This window comes from Haliotis rufescens, unplaced genomic scaffold (assembly GCF_023055435.1).
Source record: "Haliotis rufescens isolate VD_foot unplaced genomic scaffold, xgHalRufe1.0.p SCAF_1, whole genome shotgun sequence".
NCBI lineage: Eukaryota > Metazoa > Mollusca > Gastropoda > Lepetellida > Haliotidae > Haliotis > Haliotis rufescens.
Genome location: NW_025963779.1, coordinates 37,843,427 through 37,868,656, shown reverse-complemented (window position 1 = coordinate 37,868,656; position 25,230 = coordinate 37,843,427). Strand labels below are relative to the sequence as shown.

General features: G+C 41.3%; 1 protein-coding gene across 1 annotated transcript in view; it reads right to left on the bottom strand.

Annotated features, from left to right (window-relative positions):
- Positions 1 to 25,230, bottom strand: part of LOC124135727 (kelch-like protein 20) — a 105,713-nt gene that overhangs the window by 59,768 nt on the left and 20,715 nt on the right. Inside the window, exon 3 of the mRNA XM_046501229.2 lies at positions 22,473 to 22,644. Within this exon, the coding sequence (XP_046357185.2) occupies positions 22,473 to 22,644 (172 nt within the window). The remainder of the gene's footprint in view (positions 1 to 22,472; positions 22,645 to 25,230) is intronic.

Genomic DNA, 25,230 nt, shown 5'->3' with positions numbered 1-25,230 from the left:
CACATCAACACACTCTAGCCACATTTACACACTCTAGTCACATCAACACCACTCTCTAGGCACATAAAAACACTCTAGCCACATCAACACGCTCTAGCCACAAAACACCACACTCTAGCCACATGCCACATCAACATGCTCTAGCCACATCAACACATTCTAGCCACATCAACACACCCTAGCCACATCAACACACTCTAGCCACATCAACACACTCTAGTCACATCAACGCTCTCCAGCCACATCAATACACTTTAGCCACATCGACACACCCAAGCCACATCAACACCACACCCTAGCCACATCAACACTCTCTAGCCATATCAACATACTCTAGCCACATCAACACACTCTAGTCACATCAACACACTCTAGCCACATCAACATACCACTTGATGTGGCTAGAGTGTATTGATGTGGCTAGAGTGTGGTGTTGATGTGGCTATAGCGTGTTGATGTGGCTAGAGTGTGTTACTGTGGCTAGAGTGTGTTGATGTGGCTAGAGTGTGTTGATGTGGCTAGAGTATGTTGATGTAGCTAGAGTGAGTGTTGATGTGGCTGGATCAATAGCCTGGGCATGTTTTATAATTCATATTTATGCGATATATCATGGTTATAGCCAGGCCTGTGTTTATACTTCATACTTATGTGATATAACGTGGTTATAGCCAGGCCTGGGTTTATACTTCATACTTATGTGATATAACGTGGTTATAGCCAGGCCAGGGTTTATACTTCAAACTTATGTGATATAACGTGGTTATAGCCAGGCCAGGGTTTATACTTCATACTTATGTGAGATATCGTGGTTATAGCCAGGCCTGGGTTTCAACTACATACTTATGTGATATAACGTGTCTATAGCCAGAACATAATTTAAACTTCATACTTATGTGATATAACGTGGTTATAGCAAGGCCATTTTTAATACTTCATACTTATGTGATATAACGTGGTTATAGCTAGGCCATTTTTAATACTTCATACTTATGTGATATATCGTGGTTATAGCAAGGCCTGGGTTTCTACTACATACTTATCTTATATAGAGTGTCTATAGCCAGGCCATAATTTATACATCATACTTATGTGATATATCGTGGTTATAGCCAGGCCATGGTTTATACTTCATACTTATGTGATATAACGTGGTTATAGCCAGGCCAGGGTTTATACTTCATACTTATGTGATATATCGTGGTCATACCCATAAATCGGTACGATACTACAACAGTAGACCCATCTTCCCGAGGCAAGAGAGTTAACTGACTATAAAAGTTCAGTTTCCACCCTTGCCGAACTGGTATTATGGAGTTACGTTTTGGCTGGACTAACGAGTCTATGCATAGTCCAATCAAAATCGCGCTATGAAATCGAAATCTGGTTCGTAAACTGTCGTGCAGATTTCGATCGATTGCAGGATTTGCAAAGCATGTTCACCGCAAACTCGTTGTCAGCAGATATTTTCCAAACCTTTTCATGTTTTTAATGAAGGTGCTCGCGTGATTTGATGCACCTCGCGATCTAAGACCCGTTTTATGACAATATAGAACTTGATGATCGACCATATCGTCTTGACTGGGCGCCACCGTTTTGTTTGAAACAAATGCAAGTGATGGAATCTGATTGGTCCATAGGAGTGGCTTAGAAGGGAGATAACTCGTAATAACGACCGGTTGCGCTACGATCGAGCCCAGGAATTCCAGCCAAGTTCGGCAACTTAAAGTCAGTTAACTCTCTTGCCTCGGGAAGATGCAGTAGACCATGATTCTTGTGCATGACCCTTCAACGGAACAGCATGTCTATGTGATATATCGTGGTTATAGCCACGCCAGGATTTATACCTCATACTTATGTGTGATCTGGCTGATTGTGTCTAGTTACAATGGGTGATCTGGCTGATTGTGTCTAGTTACAATGGGTGATCTGGCTGATTGTGTCTAGTAACAATGTGTGATCTGGCTCATTGTCTTGTTACAATGTGTGATATGGTTTATTGTGTCTAGTTACAATGTGTGATATGGTTTATTGTGACTAGTAACAATGTGTGATATGGTTCATTGTGTCTTGTTACAGTGTGTGATATGGTTTATTGTGTCCAGTTTCAATGTGTGACCGTACTGGATGTGTGTAATTATGATGTGTGACCTTACTGAATGTGTGTAGTTTCAATGTGTGACCTTACTTAATGTGTGTAGTTTCAATGTGTGACCTTACTGAATGTGTGTAGTTTCAATATGTGACCTTACTGAATGTGTGTAGTTTCAATGTGTGACCTTACTGAATGTGTGAAGTTTCAATATGTGACCTTACTGAATGTGTGTAGTTTCAATGTGTGCCTTACTGAATGTGTGTAGTTTCAATGTGTGACCTTATTGAATGTGTGTAGTTTCAATATGTGACCTTACTGAATGTTAGTAGTTTTAATATGTGACCTTACTGAATGTGTGTAGTTTCAATATGTGACCTTACTGAATGTGTGTAGTTTCAATATGTGACCTTATTGAATGTGTGTAGTTTCAATGTGTGACCTTACTGAATGTGTGTAGTTTCAATGTGTGACCTTACTGAATGTGTGCAGTTTCAATGTGTGACCTTACTGAATGTGTGTAGTTTCAATGTGTGACCTTACTGAATGTGTGTAGTTTCAATGTGTGACCTTACTGAATGTGTGTAGTTTCAATGTGTGACCTTACTGAATGTGTGTAGTTTCAATATGTGACCTTATTGAATGTGTGCAGTTTCAATGTTTGGCCTTACTGAATGTGTGTAGTTTCAATGTGTGACCTTACTGAATGTGTGTTGTTTCAATGTGTGACCTTACTGAATGTGTGTAGTTTCAATATGTGACCTTATTGAATGTGTGTAGTTTCAATGTGTGACCTTACTGAATGTGTGTAGTTATAATGCGTGACCATACTGAATGTGTGTAGTTTCAATGTGTGATCTTGCTGATTGTGTGCAGTTAAAATGTGCGGATTGTGTCCCTTCGTACCTCGTACAGCTATTGCTATCAACAATTAGTATTTCTGGACATAAGTCGACTGTCCGCGATATTGCTGAGTGTGGCGTTAAGCAGTTCATACTTTCCAATAATGAAGCTTCAACATACCCAAACTGGTGTAGTTAGGTCCACCGAGTACTTTGCCAGTGGTGGCAAAGAGCCTTATCTTCTCAACGCATAAAAGCAGCCATCGCCTTAATAAAATCATAAGCGTAGCAAATGTTGAATTGGATGCTCGCACCAACATCCCTAGAGAGATTCCAGTCTCGCTTCCCTAGAAGTATTTCACCGTGCGCCCCATGAGCTGATGGTCGAAATAACGATGAACATTATTCATGCAATTAATAGACTGGACAAATACTGAAATCAAACAAATTGATAGCAGAAAGAATCACGCAAGGTGTATTCCTCTATTCGTATCTGATGTAGAAAATATCAAGGGATAGTTTTTACACTATAACTGGGTGCTTCTCGAGCAGCGGGGAGAGCACACGAGTTGAAAATCGAAATAGACCATGTCAGCTTGCGTGGGAGGTAGTCAAACAAAATACATTGAGTTTGTAAACCGAGGCTGCAGGTACTTGAAAAAGCTTCTAGTCAATGGTGCGTTCGAGCTGTACGTTCTAGTGTTACAAACTGTTGTTCTGGAAGAGATCACGTTATTGAGGCTGCCAACCCACTTTTGGAACGAGGGATTCAGGGGTCTATTTAGAGGTATTCGACACTCAGCAGTGTGGTAGGCGGGAAGCAAATACATTCGTATTTGTTAAGCAGACTCAACATTTAAACACAGAAAGGTTTACGTACAAAATATTCTTGATATTATCAAAAATATTTTCAGTAATTTAACTTCAAATCTCGGCCTTTTAAGGATTAGAATCGTGTTGTGTAGTTTTATGTCTGTGATTGACATTCGGCCTTTGTAGAGTGAACTATGACATGTGCTTTTGAGATTTGTCTTAAAGCATGGTTTTCGGCATTCGAGAGTGAGCAAACGAGAGAGTGAATAATTAAATAACATACGGGATTCAGAGTTGGTTCTGGGGTCGGGGTGGCACCCTTGTTGTTTGTACCAATGACATCATCTGACGTATGGATAAAAAACAGACCACGCGAAGAAAAACACACTTTATTCTTGTAACGCGCTATTGTAAATATTTCCTTGCGCCATCAGATATAGAGACATGTCCTTTTCTAGCTGCAGAAGGAAAACATGTCAAATATGAATATGTAATCTCGTTGTCTTATTATGCAAGCACAACCATGGCAATTTATTAATGCAACCAAGTGTCACCAAAGCCTATATAAAATGTCTTGCCTTTCTGTTAGTAGCCAGGTACAGAATTCGGTAATGTACCGGTGTAATCCCGAGTAAACAAGACAGCGATGACGTAAAATTAGTATGGGACAAACAGGAACATGTATTTAGGGAAGCACTTTGTTGTACTGAATGACACCGTTCGATGTCTACTGAAATACTCGCAATATGTTTTCCTTGAGATACGACCGACTGGGGGATATATTTTATCGTGGTTTCCCGTTAGGAAGAAATGGAACCAGTATAATTCAGTAACGCGATCAGTTTGAACTATCCTTAACGATTGTATATTATTAGGACTGTGTGACAGGTATACCTTTGAGAACAAACATGTATCAAGTAGCCTTAAATTTTCTGTCTAGGCCAAATCACTTAATGCAACACATTTTCCTCGTTGGCTGAACAGTAAATAGTTTGCGACAGCGTCGACGGGAATACTTTACAATGATGTCACCAACGACTGAAGACGTTCCTGCTCTGCGTCTCAAAGAACGTTTGTTCTGGTAATGAGAAGATGATCACGAAGTCGATGCTGCCTTCACCAGCTCTTATCAATGCATCAGGTCAATAATACAGATGCATGGCATGAAAAAAGTAAATGAACAGTTCGCCCAAACACCACCTCGGGTGAAAATCCTGACAAATGAAGGATAACAGTCGCAACGTTTTCAATATGTCACGTTTAATCTGATGTTGTATCTGTCCAGCGCGGCTTCTCGGAACATCAATTTAATATCCCGCTCAAGTCTGCCGGAGCAGCTGGAACATTTTCGTCAGGAGATGCCAATCTCTATATAAACCTAGCGTGCCTTGCTGAAGGCCCTGACAGAAGGGTCATTTGTAAATGCCCCAGGTTGGAGAGCCTTGGGCGATATCCTACCCATGGTCCCAATGACGTGTAGTTAGGTCCGTTGCTAGTTGCTCTGCATAACAATAAGGTCTACCATTGCAAGCACATCCCTAATACATGTGAGAGTAGGTGGGCATCTCACCTTTGTCAATTATCAGTATGACTATTGTGTTACTAGCGTTGGGGATAGAATAGCGATATAAGCAAAATGTCAAATGTCAATGATGTAGTTGCAATAAAATGTCCCTATTGACAAGTACGAACATCAGCCGAGCTCTCTACTCAATGAGATGAGTTGACAGAGAGAATGTTAATGTCCTCCGCTCACAAGAATGTCATTCCGAGCAATTTGGTGAAAAGTTGGAATTGTCTCATTTGTATATAGACTATTAAGCCTCGAAATTATATATTCAGGTATTAAATATAGGTTGGACTTGCAAGGCATTTTCTGACTTTCGCATCCCTAGCTTATGCATCATGTAGGAAGAGCAACAAAGTAATGTAGGCTTTTGGGTTTACAGTAAGGTATGATAAGAACGAAAGGCAATGTTGCAAGTGCAAATAATATCGTGTTGTTGCAAGTACACATGACAATGTGTTGTTGCAAGTACACATGACAATGTATTGTTGCAAGTACACATGACAATGTATTGTTGCAAGTACACATGACAATGTATTGTTGCAAGTACACAGGACAATGTGTTGTTGCAAGTACACATGACAATGTATTATTGCAAGTACACATGGCAATGTGTTGTTGCAAGAACACATGACAATGCATTGTTGCAAGTACATATGACAATGCATTGTTTGCAAGAACACATGACAATGTGTTGTTGCAAGTACACATGACAATGTATTGTTGCAAGTACACATGACAATGTATTGTTGCAAGTACACATGACAATGCACTGTTTGCAAGTACACATGACAAGGTATTGTTGCAAGTACACATGACAATGCTTTGTTGCAAGTACATATGACAATGCATTGTTTGCAAGAACACATGACAATGTATTGTTGCAAGTACACATGACAATGTATTGTTGCAAGTACACAGGACAATGTGTTGTTGCAAGTACACATGACAATGTATTGTTGCAAGTACACATGGCAATGTGTTGTTGCAAGAACACATGACAATGCATTGTTGCAAGTACATATGACAATGCATTGTTTGCAAGAACACATGACAATGTGTTGTTGCAAGTACACATGACAATGTATTGTTGCAAGTACACATGACAATGTATTGTTGCAAGTACACATGACAATGCACTGTTTGCAAGTACACATGACAATGTATTGTTGCAAGTACACATGACAATGCATTGTTGCAAGTACATATGACAATGCATTGTTTGCAAGAACACATGACAATGTGTTGTTGCAAGTACACATGACAATGTATTGTTGCAAGAGAGTTGTTGCAATGTATTGCTGCAAGTGGTGTAGGCATCGCATAGCGCAAGTACATTCATTTCTTGTTAGCACAGTGGGTTATGCATCAATACAAATGCAGTCAGTTTTTTACGCCAGGCAATAGGTGGAGTGCATAAACCATGTTCATTGTGGTGCAAGTGCAGTGAATATAGTTTGTAGTGCGATTGCAGTAACGTGTGTGTTGTGCAAGTACAGTGAGTAACGTGTCTGAAGTGCAAGTGCAGTGAGTAACGGGTGTAATGCAAGTGCAGTGAGTAACGTGTGTGTTGTGCAAGTGCAATGAGTATCGGGTGTGTTGTGCAAGTGCAGTCAGTAACGTGTGTAATACAAGTGCAAGGAGTAACGTGTGTGAAGTGCAAGTGCAATGAGTAACGTGTTTGAAGTGCAAGTGCAATGAGTAACGTGTGTGAAGTGCAAGTGCAATGAGTAACGTGTGTGTTGTACAAGTGCAATGAGTAACGTGTGATGTGCAAGTGCAATGAGTAACGCATGTGTAGTTCAAGTGCAATGAGTAACGTGTGATGTGCAAGTGCAACGAGTAACGCATGTGTAGTGCAAGTGCAATGAGTAACGTGTGTGAAGTGCAAGTGCAATGAGTAACGTGTGATGTGCAAGTGCAATGAGTAACGTGTGTAAGATGCAAGTGCAATGAGTAACGTGTGATGTGCAAGTGCAAAGAGAAGCGTGTGTAAGATGCAAGTGCAATGAGTAACGTGTGATGTGCAAGTGCAATGAGTAGCGTGTGTAAGATGCAAGTGCAATGAGTAGCGTGTGTAAGGTGCAAGTGCAATGAGTAACGTGTGTGAAGTGCAAGTACAATGAGTAACGTGTGATGTGCAAGTGCAATGAGTAACGTGTGTGAAGTGCAAGTGCAATGAGTAACGTGTGTGAAGTGCAAGTGCAATGAGTAACGTGTGTAAGGGACAAGTGCAATGAGTAACGTGTGGTGTGCAAGTGCAATGAGTAACGTGTGATGTGCAAGTGCAATGAGTAACGTGTGTAAGATGCAAGTGCAATGAGTAACGTGTGATATGCAAGTGCAATGAGTAGCGTGTGTAAGATGCAAGTGCAATGAGTAACGTGTGATGTGCAAGTGCAATGAGCAGCGTGTGTAAGGTGCAAGTGCAATGAGTAACGTGTGTAAGGTGCAAGTGCAATGAGTAACGTGTGTGAAGTGCAAGTGCAATGAGTAACGTGTGATGTGCAAGTGCAATGTGCAGCGTGTGTAAGGTGCAAGTGCAATGAGTAGCGTGTGTAAGGTGCAAGTGCAATGAGGAACATGTGTGAAGTGCAAGTGCAATGAGTAACGTGTGTGAAGTGCAAGTGCAATGAGTAACGTGTGTGAAGTGCAAGTGCAATGAGTTACGTGTGATGTGCAAGTGCAATGAGTAGCGTGTGTAAGATGCAAGTGCAATGAGTAACGTGTGATGTGCAAGTGCAATGAGTAGCGTGTGTAAGATGCAAGTGCAATGAGTAACGTGTGATGTGCAAGTGCAATGAGTAGCGTGTGTAAGATGCAAGTGCAATGAGTAACGTGTGATGTGCAAGTGCAATGAGTAGCGTGTGTAAGGTGCAAGTGCAATGAGTAACGTGTGTGAAGTGCAAGTGCAATGAGTAACGTGTGTGAAGTGCAAGTGCAATGAGTAGCGTGTGTAAGGTACAAGTGCAATGAGTAACGTGTGATGTGCAAGTGCAATGAGTAGCGTGTGTAAGGTGCAAGTGAAATGAGTAACGTGTGTGAAGTGCAAGTGCAATGAGTAACGTGTGTGAAGTGCAAGTGCAATGAGTAACGTGTGCAAGTGCAAGTGCAATGAGTAACGTGTGATGTGCAAGTGCAATGAGTAGCGTGTGTAAGGCGCAAGTGCAATGAGTAACGTGTGATGTGCAAGTGCAATGAGTAGCGTGTGTAAGATGCAAGTGCAATGAGTAACGTGTGATGTGCAAGTGCAATGAGTAGCGTGTGTAAGGTACAAGTGCAATGAGTAACGTGTGGTGTGCAAGTGCAATGAGTAGCGTGTGTAAGATGTAAGTGCAATGAGTAACGTGTGATGTGCAAGTGCAATGAGTAGCGTGTGTAAGATGCAAGTGCAATGAGTAACGTGTGATGTGCAAGTGCAATGAGTAACGTGTGATGTGCAAGTGCAATGAGTAACGTGTGTAAGGTGCAAGTGCAATGAGTAACATGTGTGAAGTGCAAGTGCAATGAGTTACGTGTGATGTGCAAGTGCAATGAGTAGCGTGTGTAAGATGCAAGTGCAATGAGTAACGTGTCATGTGCAAGTGCAATGAGTAGCGTGTGTAAGATGCAAGTGCAATGAGTAACGTGTGTGAAGTGCAAGTGCAATGAGTAACGTGTGTGAAGTGCAAGTGCAATGAGTAACGTGTGATGTGCAAGTGCAATGAGTAACGTGTGTGAAGTGCAAGTGCAATGAGTAACGTGTGTGAAGTGCAAGTGCAATGAGTAACGTGTGTAAGGTACAAGTGCAATGAGCAACGTGTGATGTGCAAGTGCAATGAGTAGCGTGTGTAAGGTGCAAGTGCAATGAGTAGCGTGTGTGAAGTGCAAGTGCAATGAGTAACGTGTGTGAAGTGCAAGTGCAATGAGTAACGTGTGCAAGTGCAAGTGCAATGAGTAACGTGTGATGTGCAAGTGCAATGAGTAGCGTGTGTAAGATGCAAGTGTAATGAGTAACGTGTGATGTGCAAGTGCAATGAGTAGCGTGTGTAAGATGCAAGTGCAATGAGTAACGTGTGTGAAGTGCAAGTGCAATGAGTAACGTGTGTGAAGTGCAAGTGCAATGAGTAGCGTGTGATGTGCAAGTGCAATGAGTAACGTGTGTGAAGTGCAAGTGCAATGAGTAACGTGTGCAAGTGCAAGTGCAATGAGTAACGTGTGATGTGCAAGTGCAATGAGTAGCGTGTGTAAGGTGCAAGTGCAATGAGTAACGTGTGATGTGCAAGTGCAATGAGTAGCGTGTGTAAGATGCAAGTGCAATGAGTAACGTGTGATGTGCAAGTGCAATGAGTAACGTGTGATGTGCAAGTGCAATATGGAACGTGTGATGTGCAAGTGCAAGGAGTAGCGTGTGTAAAGTGCAAGTGCAATGAGTAACGTGTGATGTGCAAGAGCAATGAATAACGTGTGATGTGCAAGTGCAATATGGAACGTGTGATGTGCAAGTGCAATGAGCAACGTATGTAAAGTGCAAGTGCAATGAGTATCGGGTGTGTTGTGCAAGTGCAGTGAGTAACGTGTTGGAAGTGCAAGTGCAATCGGTAACGTATGTGCACTGCAAGTGCAATGAGTAACGTGTGTGTAGTGCAAGTGCAGTGAGTAACGTGTGTGAAGTGCAAGTGCAACGAGTAGCGGGTGTGTTGTTCAAGTGCAATGAGTAACGTGTGTAATGCAAGTGCAATGAGTAACGAGTCGAGTGCAAGCGCAGTGAGTAACGTGTGTAGTGCAAGTGAAATGAGTTACGTGTGTGTTGTGCAAGTGCAGTGAGTAACGAGTGTGTTGTGCAAGTGAAATGAGTTTCGGGTGTGCTGTGCAAGTGCAATGAGTAACGTGTGTGTTGTGCAAGTGCAGTGAGTAACGAGTGTGTTGTGCAAGTTCAATGAGTAACGTGTGTAGTGCAAGTGAAATGAGTAACGAGTGTGTTGTACAAGTGCAATCGGTAACGTATGTGCACTGCAAGTGCAATGAGTTTCGGGTGTGTTGTGCAAGTGCAGTGAGTAACGAATGTGAAGTGCAAGTGCAGTGAGTAACGTATGTAGTACAAGTCCAGTGAGTATCGGGTTTGTTGTACAAGTGCAATGAGTAACGTGTGTAGTGCAAGTGAAATGAGTAACGTGTGTGTGTGGTGCAAGCGCAGTGAGTAATGTGTATAGTGCAAGTGCAGTGAGTAACGTGTGTGTAGTGCAAGTGCAATCAATATGTTACAAGTGCAGTGTGTAATGTTTATGTTACAAGTGCAGTGTGTAATGTTTATGTTACAAGTGCAGTGTGTAATGTTAATGTTACATGCGTAGTGTGTAAGATTTATGTCACAAGTGCAGTGTGTACTTTTAATGTTACAAGTGCAGTGAGAATGGTTTATATCACAAGTGCAGTGTGTAAGATTTATGTTAAAAGTGCAGTGTGTACGGTTTATGCTTAAAGTGCAGTGTGTAATGTTACAAATGCAGTGTGTAATGTTTATGTTACAAGTGCAGTGTGTAATGTTTATGTTACAAGTGCAGTGTGTACGGTTTATGTTACAAGTGCAGTGTGTAATGTTTATGTTACAAGTGCAGTGTGTAATGTTTATGTTACAAGTGCAGTGTGTAATGTTTATGCTACAAGTGCAGTGTGTAATGTTTATGCTACAAGTGCAGTGTGTAATGTTTATGTTACAAGTAGAGTGTGTAATGTTTATGTTACAAGTGCAGTGTGTAATGTTTATGCTACAAGTGCAGTGTGTAATGTAACAAGTGCAGTGTGTAATGTTTATGTTACAAGTGCATTGTGTAACGTTTATGCTACAAGTGCAGTGTGTAATGTTACAAGTGCAGTGTGAAATGTTTATGCTACAAGTGCAGTGTGTAATGTTTCTGCTACAAGTGCAGTGTGTAATGTTTATGTTACAAGTACAGTGTGTAATGTTTATGTTACAAGTGCATTGTGTAATGTTTATGTTACAAGTGCATTGTGTAATGTTTATGCTACAAGTGCAGTGTGTAATGTTACAAGTGCAGTGTGTAATGTTTATGCTACAAGTGCAGTGTGTAATGTTTATGTTACAAGTGCAGTGTGTAATGTTTATGTTACAAGTAGAGTGTGTAATGTTTATGTTACAAGTGCAGTGTGTAATGTTTATGCTACAAGTGCAGTGTGTAATGTAACAAGTGCAGTGTGTAATGTTTATGTTACAAGTGCATTGTGTAACGTTTATGCTACAAGTGCAGTGTGTAATGTTACAAGTGCAGTGTGAAATGTTTATGCTACAAGTGCAGTGTGTAATGTTTCTGCTACAAGTGCAGTGTGTAATGTTTATGTTACAAGTACAGTGTGTAATGTTTATGTTACAAGTGCATTGTGTAATGTTTATGTTACAAGTGCATTGTGTAATGTTTATGCTACAAGTGCAGTGTGTAATGTTACAAGTGCAGTGTGTAATGTTTATGCTACAAGTGCAGTGTGTAATGTTTATGTTACAAGTGCAGTGTGTAATGTTTATGTTACAAGTGCAGTGTGTAATGTTTCTGCTACAAGTGCAGTGTGTAATGTTTATGTTACAAGTACAGTGTGTAATGTTTATGTTACAAGTGCATTGTGTAATGTTTATGCTACAAGTGCAGTGTGTAATGTTACAAGTGCAGTGTGTAATGTTTATGCTACAAGTGCAGTGTGTAATGTTTATGTTACAAGTGCAGTGTGTAATGTTTATGTTACAAGTGCAGTGTGTAATGTTTATGTTACAAGTGCAGTGTGTAATGTTTATGTTACAAGTACAGTGTGTAATGTTTATGTTACAAGTGCAGTGTGTAATGTTTATGTTACAAGTGCATTGTGTAATGTTTATGTTACAAGTGCATTGTGTAACGTTTATGCTACAAGTGCAGTGTGTAATGTTACAAGTGCAGTGTGAAATGTTTATGCTACAAGTGCAGTGTGTAATGTTTATGTTACAAGTGCAGTGTGTAATGTTTATGTTACAAGTGCAGTGTGTAATGTTTATGTTACAAGTGCAGTGTGTAATGTTTATGCTACAACTTCACTGTGTAATGTTTATGTTACAAGTGCAGTGTGTAATGTTTATGGTACAAGTGCAGTGTGTAATGTTTATGTTACAAGTGCAGTGTGTAATGTTTATGTTACAAGTGCAGTGTGTAATGTTTATGCTACAACTTCACTGTGTAATGTTTATGTTACAAGTGCAGTGTGTAATGTTTATGGTACAAGTGCAGTGTGTAATGTTTATGTTACAAGTGCAGTGTGTAATGTTTATGTTACAAGTGCAGTGTGTAATGTTTATGTTACAAGTGCAGTGTGTCTGCCACTCTACCCGGGTACATCATTCCTTCCCTCTGCATGAGTAGCACGTAGACAAAAAGGATCGCATTGAACACTGGTAGAGTTGCATTAGCACGTCAACATGGCATACCGGTTAAATGCCTGCATATCGATCACAAACTGCAACCACGTCATTGCAACAGTATGTCTGATGTATAGATTCTTTCTCTAACGGTGACAAGACACGCGCTTCAAATACGTTAGTTTCAATTAATACTGGACAGAATAAATAAGTCTGCCAATAAATAGGGACAAATATAATGACATGAATACACATTTCATGTCCACTTCTCGTTTTTTATCAAGTTGAATCCAGTGTGGCTGATGCATTTCAAACGTTGATCTTGTGTTTTGCCACCGTCACAACCTGTAGTTTGACCTTTGGGTATCCCCGGTCTTTCTCTATTTGTCTAGCGGATGCACATATTTGACTAATTAAATATACAGACAGGTTAATGTAGATTCCATTGTGGATATTCCGGTCCAGTGTACTTGGCAATAGATTACCCTCAATCTCATCAGTGCCCCGGGGGATCGTCATGCTAACACGTGCCATGATAATTTGTATAGCTCCATAATGTCGTACTCAGCTCTATCTGTGATAAATATATTTGTATATTTCTGATTAACGCGATGTAGATGTGTCGGATAATTTACTTGTTTCTACTTTCATTTCGGATTATGACTATAGTGACGACAATGGAGTTTCGCATAATTCAGATTTTTTGTAAATATGAAAATATTAATATAAAGCTGATGTTTGACAAAGAGACGTATGCGGAATCTGAAAATGACATCAAACGCCCACTTCTCTCCTGACAAATACAACACTGAAGTCCACAAAATATACATGGTGTTTCGGTAACTGCTGTCGCCAACAAAATAAATTGAGTTTAAAAGCATACTTGTTATAGCTTTAGTTGTTAGATCATGTCAAATTTGTAAAACGGTGACAATAGAATAGTGAGTGAGTGAGTATGGTTTTACGCCGCTTTTAGCAATATTCTAGCAATATCACAGCGGGGGACACCAGAAATGGGCTTCACACATTGTACCCATGTCGGGAATCGAACCCGGGTCTTCGGCGTGACGAGCGAACGCTTTAACCACTAGCCTACCCGACCTCCCCCAATAGAATAGTAGTTAAGTAGTTAAATAGATTCGGCAATGAGTGAATTATCAATGTTCATCCACCGATTGGGTAACGTCACTCATGCATGAAAACGAGATAACGAAAAGGGTGTTTCTCGATCGAAACGATGCACAATGACAAGATATGGTTCTACTTCACTCCTATTTTCATCGGGAATACATGATATGTTAATGCCAGAGGGTTAACATCACTCGTATCGACGGGCATGACAAACAGCCGGGCAAAAGAAATTTGGAGGTTCTCAAAACATTACTGGGCTGAAAACCGTCGTCGAAACACTACAAACTAAATGTCGAGAACACAACAATGACAGCAGTATCAAATCGTCGATTAACCAATTTCTTGTTTGTTAAAATCTTAGTCACCATCAAACACGGGTGTATACTATCTCTTGCCCGGCAGTTTACATTGAGTTATTGGATTAACGTCAACAGCAAGCAGTATATTTCCATGCCAGCGGCTTAACGCCACTCATACCGGCGACATGATCACTTGTGTGACTGACAACTGTTTCATGTCATTCCCATCAGCAAGCATGAGTCAGTGTATGTTAATGACAATGGACTAAGGCCATTCGTATAGATTTATAAATTATGTAGCATGTATGTTCAAGATATAGTTGGACAAATGAATACACGTATGCCGAAACTCGTTCCACCAACTAAATACTAATTGCATGCTACAATACGACCTCACAAATAGCGACAATGTCTCGCCTACGCATTTGGGAAAAGTTTAAGGAAGCAACCAAAACGTTGTATTTATATAACTATATGTACGACAGTAGTCGATATTATAAATAATCACAGACACATTTCACAAACAAAGACAGGGCACGATGATAAAAGGGTAAATAATACCGCTGCCGCAGTTGATTGCTCGCTTTTCATTAAACAAACGACCATGAGGCACCAGCACAATAGCACACAGACACTGACATGTTGAGGCCGACCATATTATCGTCACGGAACTGCTGTGAAATCAAAAGTGGTCGGTAAGATATCTCAAAATCCATGGGACCAAAGGCAGTGTACTTCCTTTTAACCGCAGATTGAAACACGTGATCTACAGCATCAGGTCTGCTGTATTGGAGGTTGACGTGCATAGTCTATAACATTTTGTGCGATGCATGTCCACGTCTACGATGTGATTGGAGATTAGTGTACGTAGTCTACGACATTATGAGAGACCCAAGTACGTAATCCGCGACGTTAGCTTATCAGAGGTTTATTCACGTACACTACCACGTTATTAGATACGGATGAACGTCGTCTACGACGTTATCGAAGATTAATGTACGTAGTCTACGATATTTTGATTGACCAATTTCTACGACGTGTTCAAATGCTAATTGACGTTTGTCTGAAACGTGACACTGACTTACGAACTAAGCGCATGATCGACAAAATTTTGATGCCTTGTAAATAGTTCCCCCAAGGATTGCTTGAATAAAATAACTGCTGAAATAATCTAGGATCGAAGCACATAGACATCTTGGTTTCAAGAACCGTTTATAAAATGTAGAAGCCATAACATTGCTTCAGAAGCATCAATGGATATCTTGTTCTGGCAGAAGAAATTACAATCTCATTAAAATCCTATCTCAGTTCCCGCTACCGCTACAAGTAGATCTGGGGAGATCCCATTACAGGTCACGCCAGAACTACCTTTCGCGAACTTTGGCCGACCAATGAAATGACTAACCTGAAGTCGACATTAGCCAATCTGAAAGCAGCTTTTTCGAGCTTTACAGCACTCGTTTCAAAACAGACTCCGCTTTGAAAAATATTTTGACAAAGTTATCGATTCCAAATTTGGAAAATGAACAAAAGAAAATTCTGGAACAGATGGTCGAGATTGTATATGGTCTACCGACTATGGAAAGTCTCTTCCGTTTTAAATGTTTATCCCGCTGAAACGAGATATAGACGAGGATTTTGACGAATTCAGTCGTATAGCCAGTAACTGTCATTCGGAAAGCCCCGTGTTAACCTTTTCGAGGTTGTATGATTAGAAAACACATTCGGACTTTCTCGTAGTTGACGCTCTGATTGGTGGGATGAAAGGTCGTTCTGACGTGGCCTGTGATGGGATGTCCTCAGATCTTTGTGTGGCGGTAGAGAGCACTAAGATCTGATTTTAATGAGATCGGAAGTAATTGCCGTGTACACAGAAGTCGAACTGTGTGACTGCACACAGACATAAACCGCCACGTTATTATGACTGCCGACGTGCTGACGGTAGGGGAGCCCTGACCCTATCAATGTTTAACCAACCCGCTCCCCAACAGGTCCAGGGCATGTTCTATCACCTTGCACTAGGATATATGACAACCCGTCCACTGTGGATTGCAGAATCATATAATTCCAATAAAACCGCAACAATGGCGGATATCCAACATGAGTCGGTGTAGTGCGCTGGTTTACGTTTAATGTTATTGCAAAAACACCCATCAATCACCTCGATGAGTGGATTGTCGGTGAAATGAAAACCCTATCGAATTTCAAATTCGTAATTATGATCCCTGTGAACATAGGAGAAGGTCAGGTAATCCCCGGGTAGAGCGTTGATGCCACGTGGGACGTAGTAATCAATTAGCATATTCTCGCGTAATAGTAACGAGACTCGCGAGACTTCAACCAGCGTCCAACTGGAACGTATGTCAGGTTCCACTTTGGTGCGTCTGGTAATGTCACATAAGCTTGCAAGTAGTTGATATTTTTTTTCGAAACACTCGTCACGCAAAGAATAAGTCTGTTTGCCTGTAGTTTGATATATGATGCGTGGATCTATCTATCTCTAAACCTGAGCCACCATCCTAGATGCCCGGGATCAATAAACAAAATGTGATGATCACGACGTCGAAGACATACAATACGTGTCCTTAAAGTTCCATTGTCAGTATTGAAACAGGAACACATGCTAGTCAATATTGATGAATTACCCCATTTATGTATTCTGCTGGCGTTTGAGCAGTGTCAGATACATGGTCTCAATAGTTTAAACAGTAAATGGAGATGGTGTTAGCATGCCCACACGTTGATAAGGGAGTGTCCGTAAGTGCATTGTCAGATGTGGCCTGCAGACCCCAAACACAAAGTGACATTAGGCCCAATAATGATACAGACCATTGATACAGCAAAGGCCTAAAATATATATACAGGCGATAAATGTCAATGTCCTAAAGGTACAGGTTTGCTAGACCACTAAACAGTCTAGGCCAAAAATGTGCAGGGGATTGGATGGACGGATTGACACATGAGTTAGACCATACAGACACATTAGACACGGGATGGAAAAATGTGTCAGAACATCGAGCACAGTATGAACATATTACTATATCATCCTAGCAATATATACACAGGGTGGACACATGTGCTAGACCATCTTAGCGATATAGACACATGGTGACACATATACTAGATCATCCATGCAATATAGACACTGGATGGACACATGTGTCTGGACCACCCTAACAATATAGACACAGGATGGACACATGTGCTGGACCAACCTAGCAACAGAGACAAAGGATGGACACATGTGCTGTACCACCCTAGCAATATAGACACAGAATGGACACATGTGCTGGACCACCCTAGCAATATAGACACATGATGGACACATTTGATGTACCAACCCAGCAATATAGACACAGAATGGACACATGTGCTGGACCACCCTAGCAATATAGACACAGGGTGGACACATGTGCTGGACCAACCTAGCAATAAAGCCACAGGATGGACACATGTGCTGGACCACCCTACCAATATTGACATAGGATGGACGCATATACTAGACTATCGAGGACAAGATGGACACATGTGCTGTACCACCCTAGCAATATAGACACAGGATGAACACATGTGCTGTACCATCTTAGCAATATAGACACAGGATGGACACATGTGCTGGACCACCCTACCAATATAGACACTGGATGGACACATGTGCTGTACCACCCTAGCAATATAGACACAGGATGGACACATGTGCTGTACCATCTTAGCAATATAGACAAAGAATGGACATATGTGCTGGACCACCCTAGCAATATAGACATAGGATGGACACATGTGCTGGACCACCCTAGCAATATAGATATAGGATGGACATATGTGCTGTTCCACCCTAGCAATATAGACATAGGATGGACGCATGTGCTGTACCATCTTAGCAATATAGACCCAGAATGGCGAATGTGCTGGACCACCCTAGCAATATAGACATAGGATGGACACATGTGCTGTTCCACCCTAGCAATATAGACATAGGATGGACGCATGTGCCGTACCAACCTACCAATATAGACATAGGATGGACACATGTTCTGTACAACCCTACCAATATAGACATAGGATGGACGCATGTGCTGTTCCACCCTAGCAATATAGACATAGGATGGACACATGTGCTGTACAACCCTACTAATATAGACATAGGATGGACGCATGTGCTGTTCCACCCTAGCAATATAGACATAGGATGGACACATGTGCTGTACAACCCTACTAATATAGACATAGGATGGACGCATGTGCTGTTCCACCCTAGCAATATAGACATAGGATGGACGCATGTGCTGTTCCACCCTAGCAATATAGACATAGGATGGACGCATGTGCTGTTCCACCCTAGCAATATAGACATAGGATGGACGCATGTGCTGTTCCACCCTAGCAATATAGACATAGGATGGACACATGTGCTGTACCATCTTAGCAATATAGACATAGGATGGACGCATGTGCTGTTCCACCCTAGCAATATAGACATAGGATGGACACATGTGCTGTACCATCTTAGCAATATAGACATAGGATGGACACATGTGCTGTACCATCTGAGCAATATAGACATAGGATGGACACATGTGCTGTACAACCCTACCAATATAGACATAGGATGGACGCATGTGCTGTACCAACCAACCAATATAGACATAGGATGGACACATGTTCTGTACAACTCTACCAATATAGACATAGGGTGGACGCATGTGCTGTACAACACTACCAATATAGACATAGGATGGACGCATGTGCTGGACCACCCTAGCAATGTAGACATAGGATGGACGCATGTGCTGTACCAACCTACCAATATAGACATAAAATGGACACATGTGCTGTACCATCTTAGCAATATAGACATAGGATGGACACATGTGCTGGACCACCCTACCAATATAGAAATAGGATGGACGCATGTGCTGGACCACCCTAGCAATATAGACATAGGATGGACGCATGTGCTGTACCAACCTACCAATATAGACATAGGATGGACACATGTGCTGTACCATCTTAGCAATATAGACATAGGATGGACGCATGTGCTGGACCACCCTAGCAATATAGACACAGGATGGACACATGTGCTGTACCATCTTAGCAATATAGACATTGGGTGGACACGTGCTGGCCCCCCCTTACAATATAGACATAGGATGGACACATGTGCTGTACCATCTTAGCAATATAGACATAGGATGGACACATGCACTGTACAACCCTACCAGTAAAGACATAGGATGGACACATGTGCTGGACCGACCTAACAAAATAGACATAGGATGGACGCATGTGCTAGACCACCCTAGCAATAAAGACATAGGATGGACACATGTGCTGAACCACCCTAGCAATATAGACACAGGATGGACACATGTGCTGTACCATCTTAGCAATATAGACATAGGATGGACACATGTGCTGTACCACCCTAGCAATATAGACACTGGATGGACACATGTGCTGTACTACCCTAGCAATATAGACACAGGGTGGACACATGTGCTGTACCACCCTAGCAATATAGACATAGGATGGACACATGTGCTGTACTACCCTAGCAATATAGACATAGGATGGACACATGTGCTGTACTACCCTAGCAATATAGACATAGGATGGACACATGTGCTGTACTACCCTAGCAATATAGACACTGGATGGACACATGTGCTGTACTACCCTAGCAATATAGACACAGGGTGGACACATGTGCTGTACTACCCTAGCAATATAGACATAGGATGGACGCATGTGCTGTACACCCCTAGCAATACAGACACTGGATGGAAGCATGTGCTGGACCACCCTAGCAATATAGACACAGGATGGACACATGTGCTGTACCATCTTAGCAATATAGACACAGAATGGACACATGTGCTGTACCATCTTAGCAATATAGACATAGGATGGACACATGTGCTGTACAACCCTACCAATATAGACATAGGATGGACACATGTGTTGTTCCACCCTAGCAATACAGACATAGGATGGACGCATGTGCTGTACCAACCAACCAATATAGACATAGGATGGACACATGTTCTGTACAACTCTACCAATATAGACATAGGATGGACGCATGTGCTGTACAACCCTAGCAATATAGACATAGGATGGACGCATGTGCTGGACCACCCTACCAATATAGACATAGGATGGACGCATGTGCTGGACCCTCCCAGAAATATAAACACTGGATGGACACACGTGCTGTACCACCCTAGGAATATAGACATAGGATTGACACATGTGCTGTACCATCTTAGCAATATAGACACTGGATGGACACATTTGCTGTACCACCCTAGCAATATAGACATAGGATGGACACATGTGCTGTACTACCCTAGCAATATAGACACAGTATGGACACATGTGCTGTACCACCCTAGCAATATAGACACTGGATGAACACATGTGCTGTACCACCCTAGCAATATAGACATAGGGTGGACACATGTGCTAAATCATCTTAGCAATAAAGACACTGGATGGACACATGTGATGTACCACCCTAGCAATATAGACATAGGATGGACGCATGTGCTGGACCACCCTACCAATATAGACATAGGATGGACGCATGTGCTGGACCCTCCCAGAAATATAAACACTGGATGGACACACGTCCTGTAGCACCCTAGGAATATAGACATAGGATTGACACATGTGCTGTACCATCTTAGCAATATAGACACTGGATGGACACATTTGCTGTACCACCCTAGCAATATAGACATAGGATGGACACATGTGCTGTACTACCCTAGCAATATAGACACAGTATGGACACATGTGCTGTACCACCCTAGCAATATAGACACTGGATGAACACATGTGCTGTACCACCCTAGCAATATAGACATAGGGTGGACACATGTGCTAAATCATCTTAGCAATAAAGACACTGGATGGACACATGTGATGTACCACCCTAGCAATATAGACACGGGGTGGACACATGTGCTGGACCACGCTAGAAATATAGACACGGGGTGGACACATGTGCTGGACCATCTTAGCAATATAGACATAGGATTGACACATGTGCTTGACCACCCTAGCAATAAAGACACAGGATGGACGCATGTGATGTACCACCCGAGCAACATAGACACAGAATGGACACATGTGCTGGACCATCTTAGCAATATAGACATAGGATTGACACATGTGCTTGACCACCCTAGCAATAAAGACACAGGATGGACGCATGTGATGTACCACCCGAGCAACATAGACACAGAATGGACACATGTGCTGGACCATCTTAGCAATATAGACATAGGATGGACGCATATATTAGACTATCGAGGGCAGGGTGGACACATGTGCTGGACCACCCTAGCAATATAGACACAGGGTGTACACATTTGCTGGACCACCCTAGCAATATAGACACAGGGTGGACATCCTAGCAGCATACACTCAGAATGGACACATGTGCCAAACCATCGAGAAGGGGATGGACAAATGTGCTAGCCTATCCAGGCATTATAGACACAGTTTGGACACATGTGTTAGACCACTCAGGTAATACGGACACAGGATGAACACATATGCTAGATCGGCCAGGCAATATAGACAGAGGACGGATACGTGTGTTAGATCACTGAGGCAATACAGACACAGGCAGGAGACAAGCCCTTTAAGGCCATCCGGTCCACGTAAAACCTCCCACCTTCTACCAATGGCATCGAGTTCAAAACGGTACACCTTCGATCCCCCACCTCCACAACTTCATAAACCAAGAACAATACCAACACACTAATGACAGCCTACATTCGATATATCTACAAGCACTTAATACTCTTCTTACCAGGTGTCAAATCAGATAGCCATAATAAGCCAGTCATGATTAAAAAACTTTCGCCTAAAAAAAGATAAAATGGGATTTGACATCACGATTCGAAGTTAAAATAGCTAGTTGGAACACAGAAAACGATAAGTCCGCCGTAATCAATCTGGGAACGACTGGAGACGCTGACCGTGTGGGTCGGAAATGCTTTATGTTGAAGTGTATTGCTTTTATTTTGTGCGTCGATATGCACGTTTTACTGGTGTTTCACTGTTTAACTGTTTTGTAAATAAGTTTGAAGTTATTGTTTATTAAGAAGTCATCACATATTGATTTTTTAGTGTGTATTATCGTCGTTCGGAATATCAAAAACATTATCTGTTTTCGCGACGACGTGGGCGTGTAAATCCGCATACGTTTAAAGGTTTACAAAAATGTAATTAAAACGAAATATATCCTTAACGTTCAACTCTGAAAGGTTCCCTTTATGCGAAGAAGAAAACTTGATGCCTGATTACATGCATCCGTTTCAATCTCAGATATACACACCTGCGTGGTGATGGCGCGGCTCTGGTAGCCTAGCAACGAATTCCCAAGACCCTGTGACGTCATCAAGCACAGAGATTTCATCACATACGGGTTCTGACTTGAGTCTTGGAGCGCCACCTACGACCACAAGGCAATCTCTATGAGCTGAAACTCTGGGAACGGTTCGGGAAGTCTGCAATGAGAAAAAAAACCATGTTATAAATATCACCTTGAACACTTGTCAAAATGAAACACAATTGCGAGTTTTAATGTCGGAAATAAAGAAATGTTTGAGACAGAATACTGTCCTTCAGTAAAAACTTGAGGATTTATGAGAATATGTACTCAATTGCAATATGCACGCACTTACACTGCAAATGTAATTAAAGGTCGCGTATACACTAACAGTAAATGTCACCAGATATGTAACCCTGAGGTGGGTTGGTGTATATTTCTTTCATTGAAATAAGTTGCTGTGTTAGCTTTGTTCCCAGCTTGGTCAATCTGGGGAGCACACATTTCTGAGATTTAGCGGCCGCTTCCGACAATACTCTGACTTTACTATCAGGAAATTGCAGGGGTAAACATGGTAAATGTGCAATACTAAAATTGAGTTTGTTTAATGGGATATTTTATTGTTTATGCGTATAACAATAACATAAATAATCATTAAGAATTAGTTGACTTTTTAATAAAAAACATTTCATAAGAGTGACTTAAAATTTAACGTCGCATAGGCTCTATTTCAGCCATATAGCGACGAGAACAAGTATGATATATACACAAGTGAGTCAAGAATCAATATTTCATAACAGAAATTGATAGAACGTTGAAGATGGCAACTCTCATTTACGACGCTCGCCATCAACCGTGACTTGAGCACAAAATTCCCCCGCACATTCATATCGTGTACCCTGCCGGAAGCCGAACTTATGTGGCACGATGGTGCATAGCTTCGAAATGCTTCTTGTACAGACTTGTTTCTGGTTGCATTTGAGTTGTGTCAGCTTTATGGTGAGACGGCTTCTTTTAATATTTGTTGTAAGTATAAATCGTTTATGATTTGCGATATCTTACAGGGTTATAAGTGTGGATATATTTTCACATATAAAATAGGCCTTCCAAAATCTTGAAAATGTGACACTCTGGTAAGCGAGTATACGTGACACGACCGACCAGACCAATAAGTACAAACTGGAATATTCGTAAAATAAATGTGGTTCAGAAATTAACAGAAAATATCTTATTGCCCCAGGCTGGCATGCTCCATATTTCATAGGAAGAATATGTTTTGAATCTGTGATCGAAAAACAAATCGTGAAATAATATTTTTTTTAAAAGCCACGAAACGTATTCGTTGGAATGTATCAGTAATACATTGCCATTCCTAGTTGCTGGATCGTATGCAATATCTTATGCAGCAGGTGACATACCCATCAATGAACAACACACTCATCGAGAGAAATGTGAAAGAAGAAAGAGTATGTTACCTTAGATTTGATAGCGCTAACTTGTTTTGGAACCGAACCCACAGCGTACCTGCTTTGTATTCAATACCGCGCATCATTATTATGACGTCATACCGCTCATTGTGACAAGGGAACTAAAAAAGCGTCAAATTTCAATCTCACTGTTCCTAAAACATGAAATGAAATCTTAGTCGATTTCTGCCCCCAAACGTTTTGTCACACAAGCTTTATGTATTGTAGCAGCCCTGTTCTACAATTTGTAACTAATAACTGTACCTATCATCATTATAAAATGCCAACAAAAATAACTGAGCAAGAATACTTTTGAATACAAGCTTCCCTGCAATACGGCCGTCAAATCAACTTTTTTTCAATCACCGCTGGTTACTGTAATTTGATACTACTGACTGACCAATCTGAATCTAGTGTTTACCAAATTCATGGTTGAATGACAAACGCAGCATTGTTGGCTTAATGAAATACCATTGTTTATGACGTCATGCTTCCTCTGAAAAGAGTTTGACATGTATGTTACTACACCAAGAAGATACTACCCTTTCCTTTCAGATACAAAGAGTGCACGATACATAGATTATTACATTAGTATGTGTATCATACTGATTGAACGAAACTCATCTCAGATTCCAGGGATTTCCCTAGCGAATACAAAACTGCAGGCACTCGTTTGCTATCAAGGCAAGCGAATGTAATACTCTCCATATCATCTGTCACACGATCTTATATATGAATCCCATAACAATCTTAACTTGTATAAGGCAACCAATTAAATCACAATAAATCCATTTTTATCTGTTTCCTAAAATTAAGTCTTTCGAGCTCTGATTTTGTTTCTGCTGACTGTGCAGAACGGATGTGGATCACGTGTTGGCTGGCATGTGTTTCTGCAGAGCAGGTATTGGTTCTGACACTTAGATATCTACAGTGTACATATAAATGTTTCACCTGCATTACTTGTGGATCAAGTCAAGATGGAAGACGCGTCGGGTGTACACGAGATGATAGGTCGTCAACCAACAAAGTTTATCGCCCGATGACAGTAAAATAAGAATACAATTAATAAAAGAAATATTATAGCCATGCAACTATAAACAATCCAGGAGGACGAAAAAATGTGTTCTCAATAGCACGATGAGACGCAATGAGCCAGGTCAAATAAGAAACCAGAAGCTTCCGGAGGGTCTGTGGCATGAGTGTCTGTATGTGTGTGTGTGTGTGTGTGTGTGTGTGTGTGTGTGTGTGTGTGTGTGTGTGTGTGTGTGTGTGTGTGTGTGTGTGTGTGTGTGTGTGTG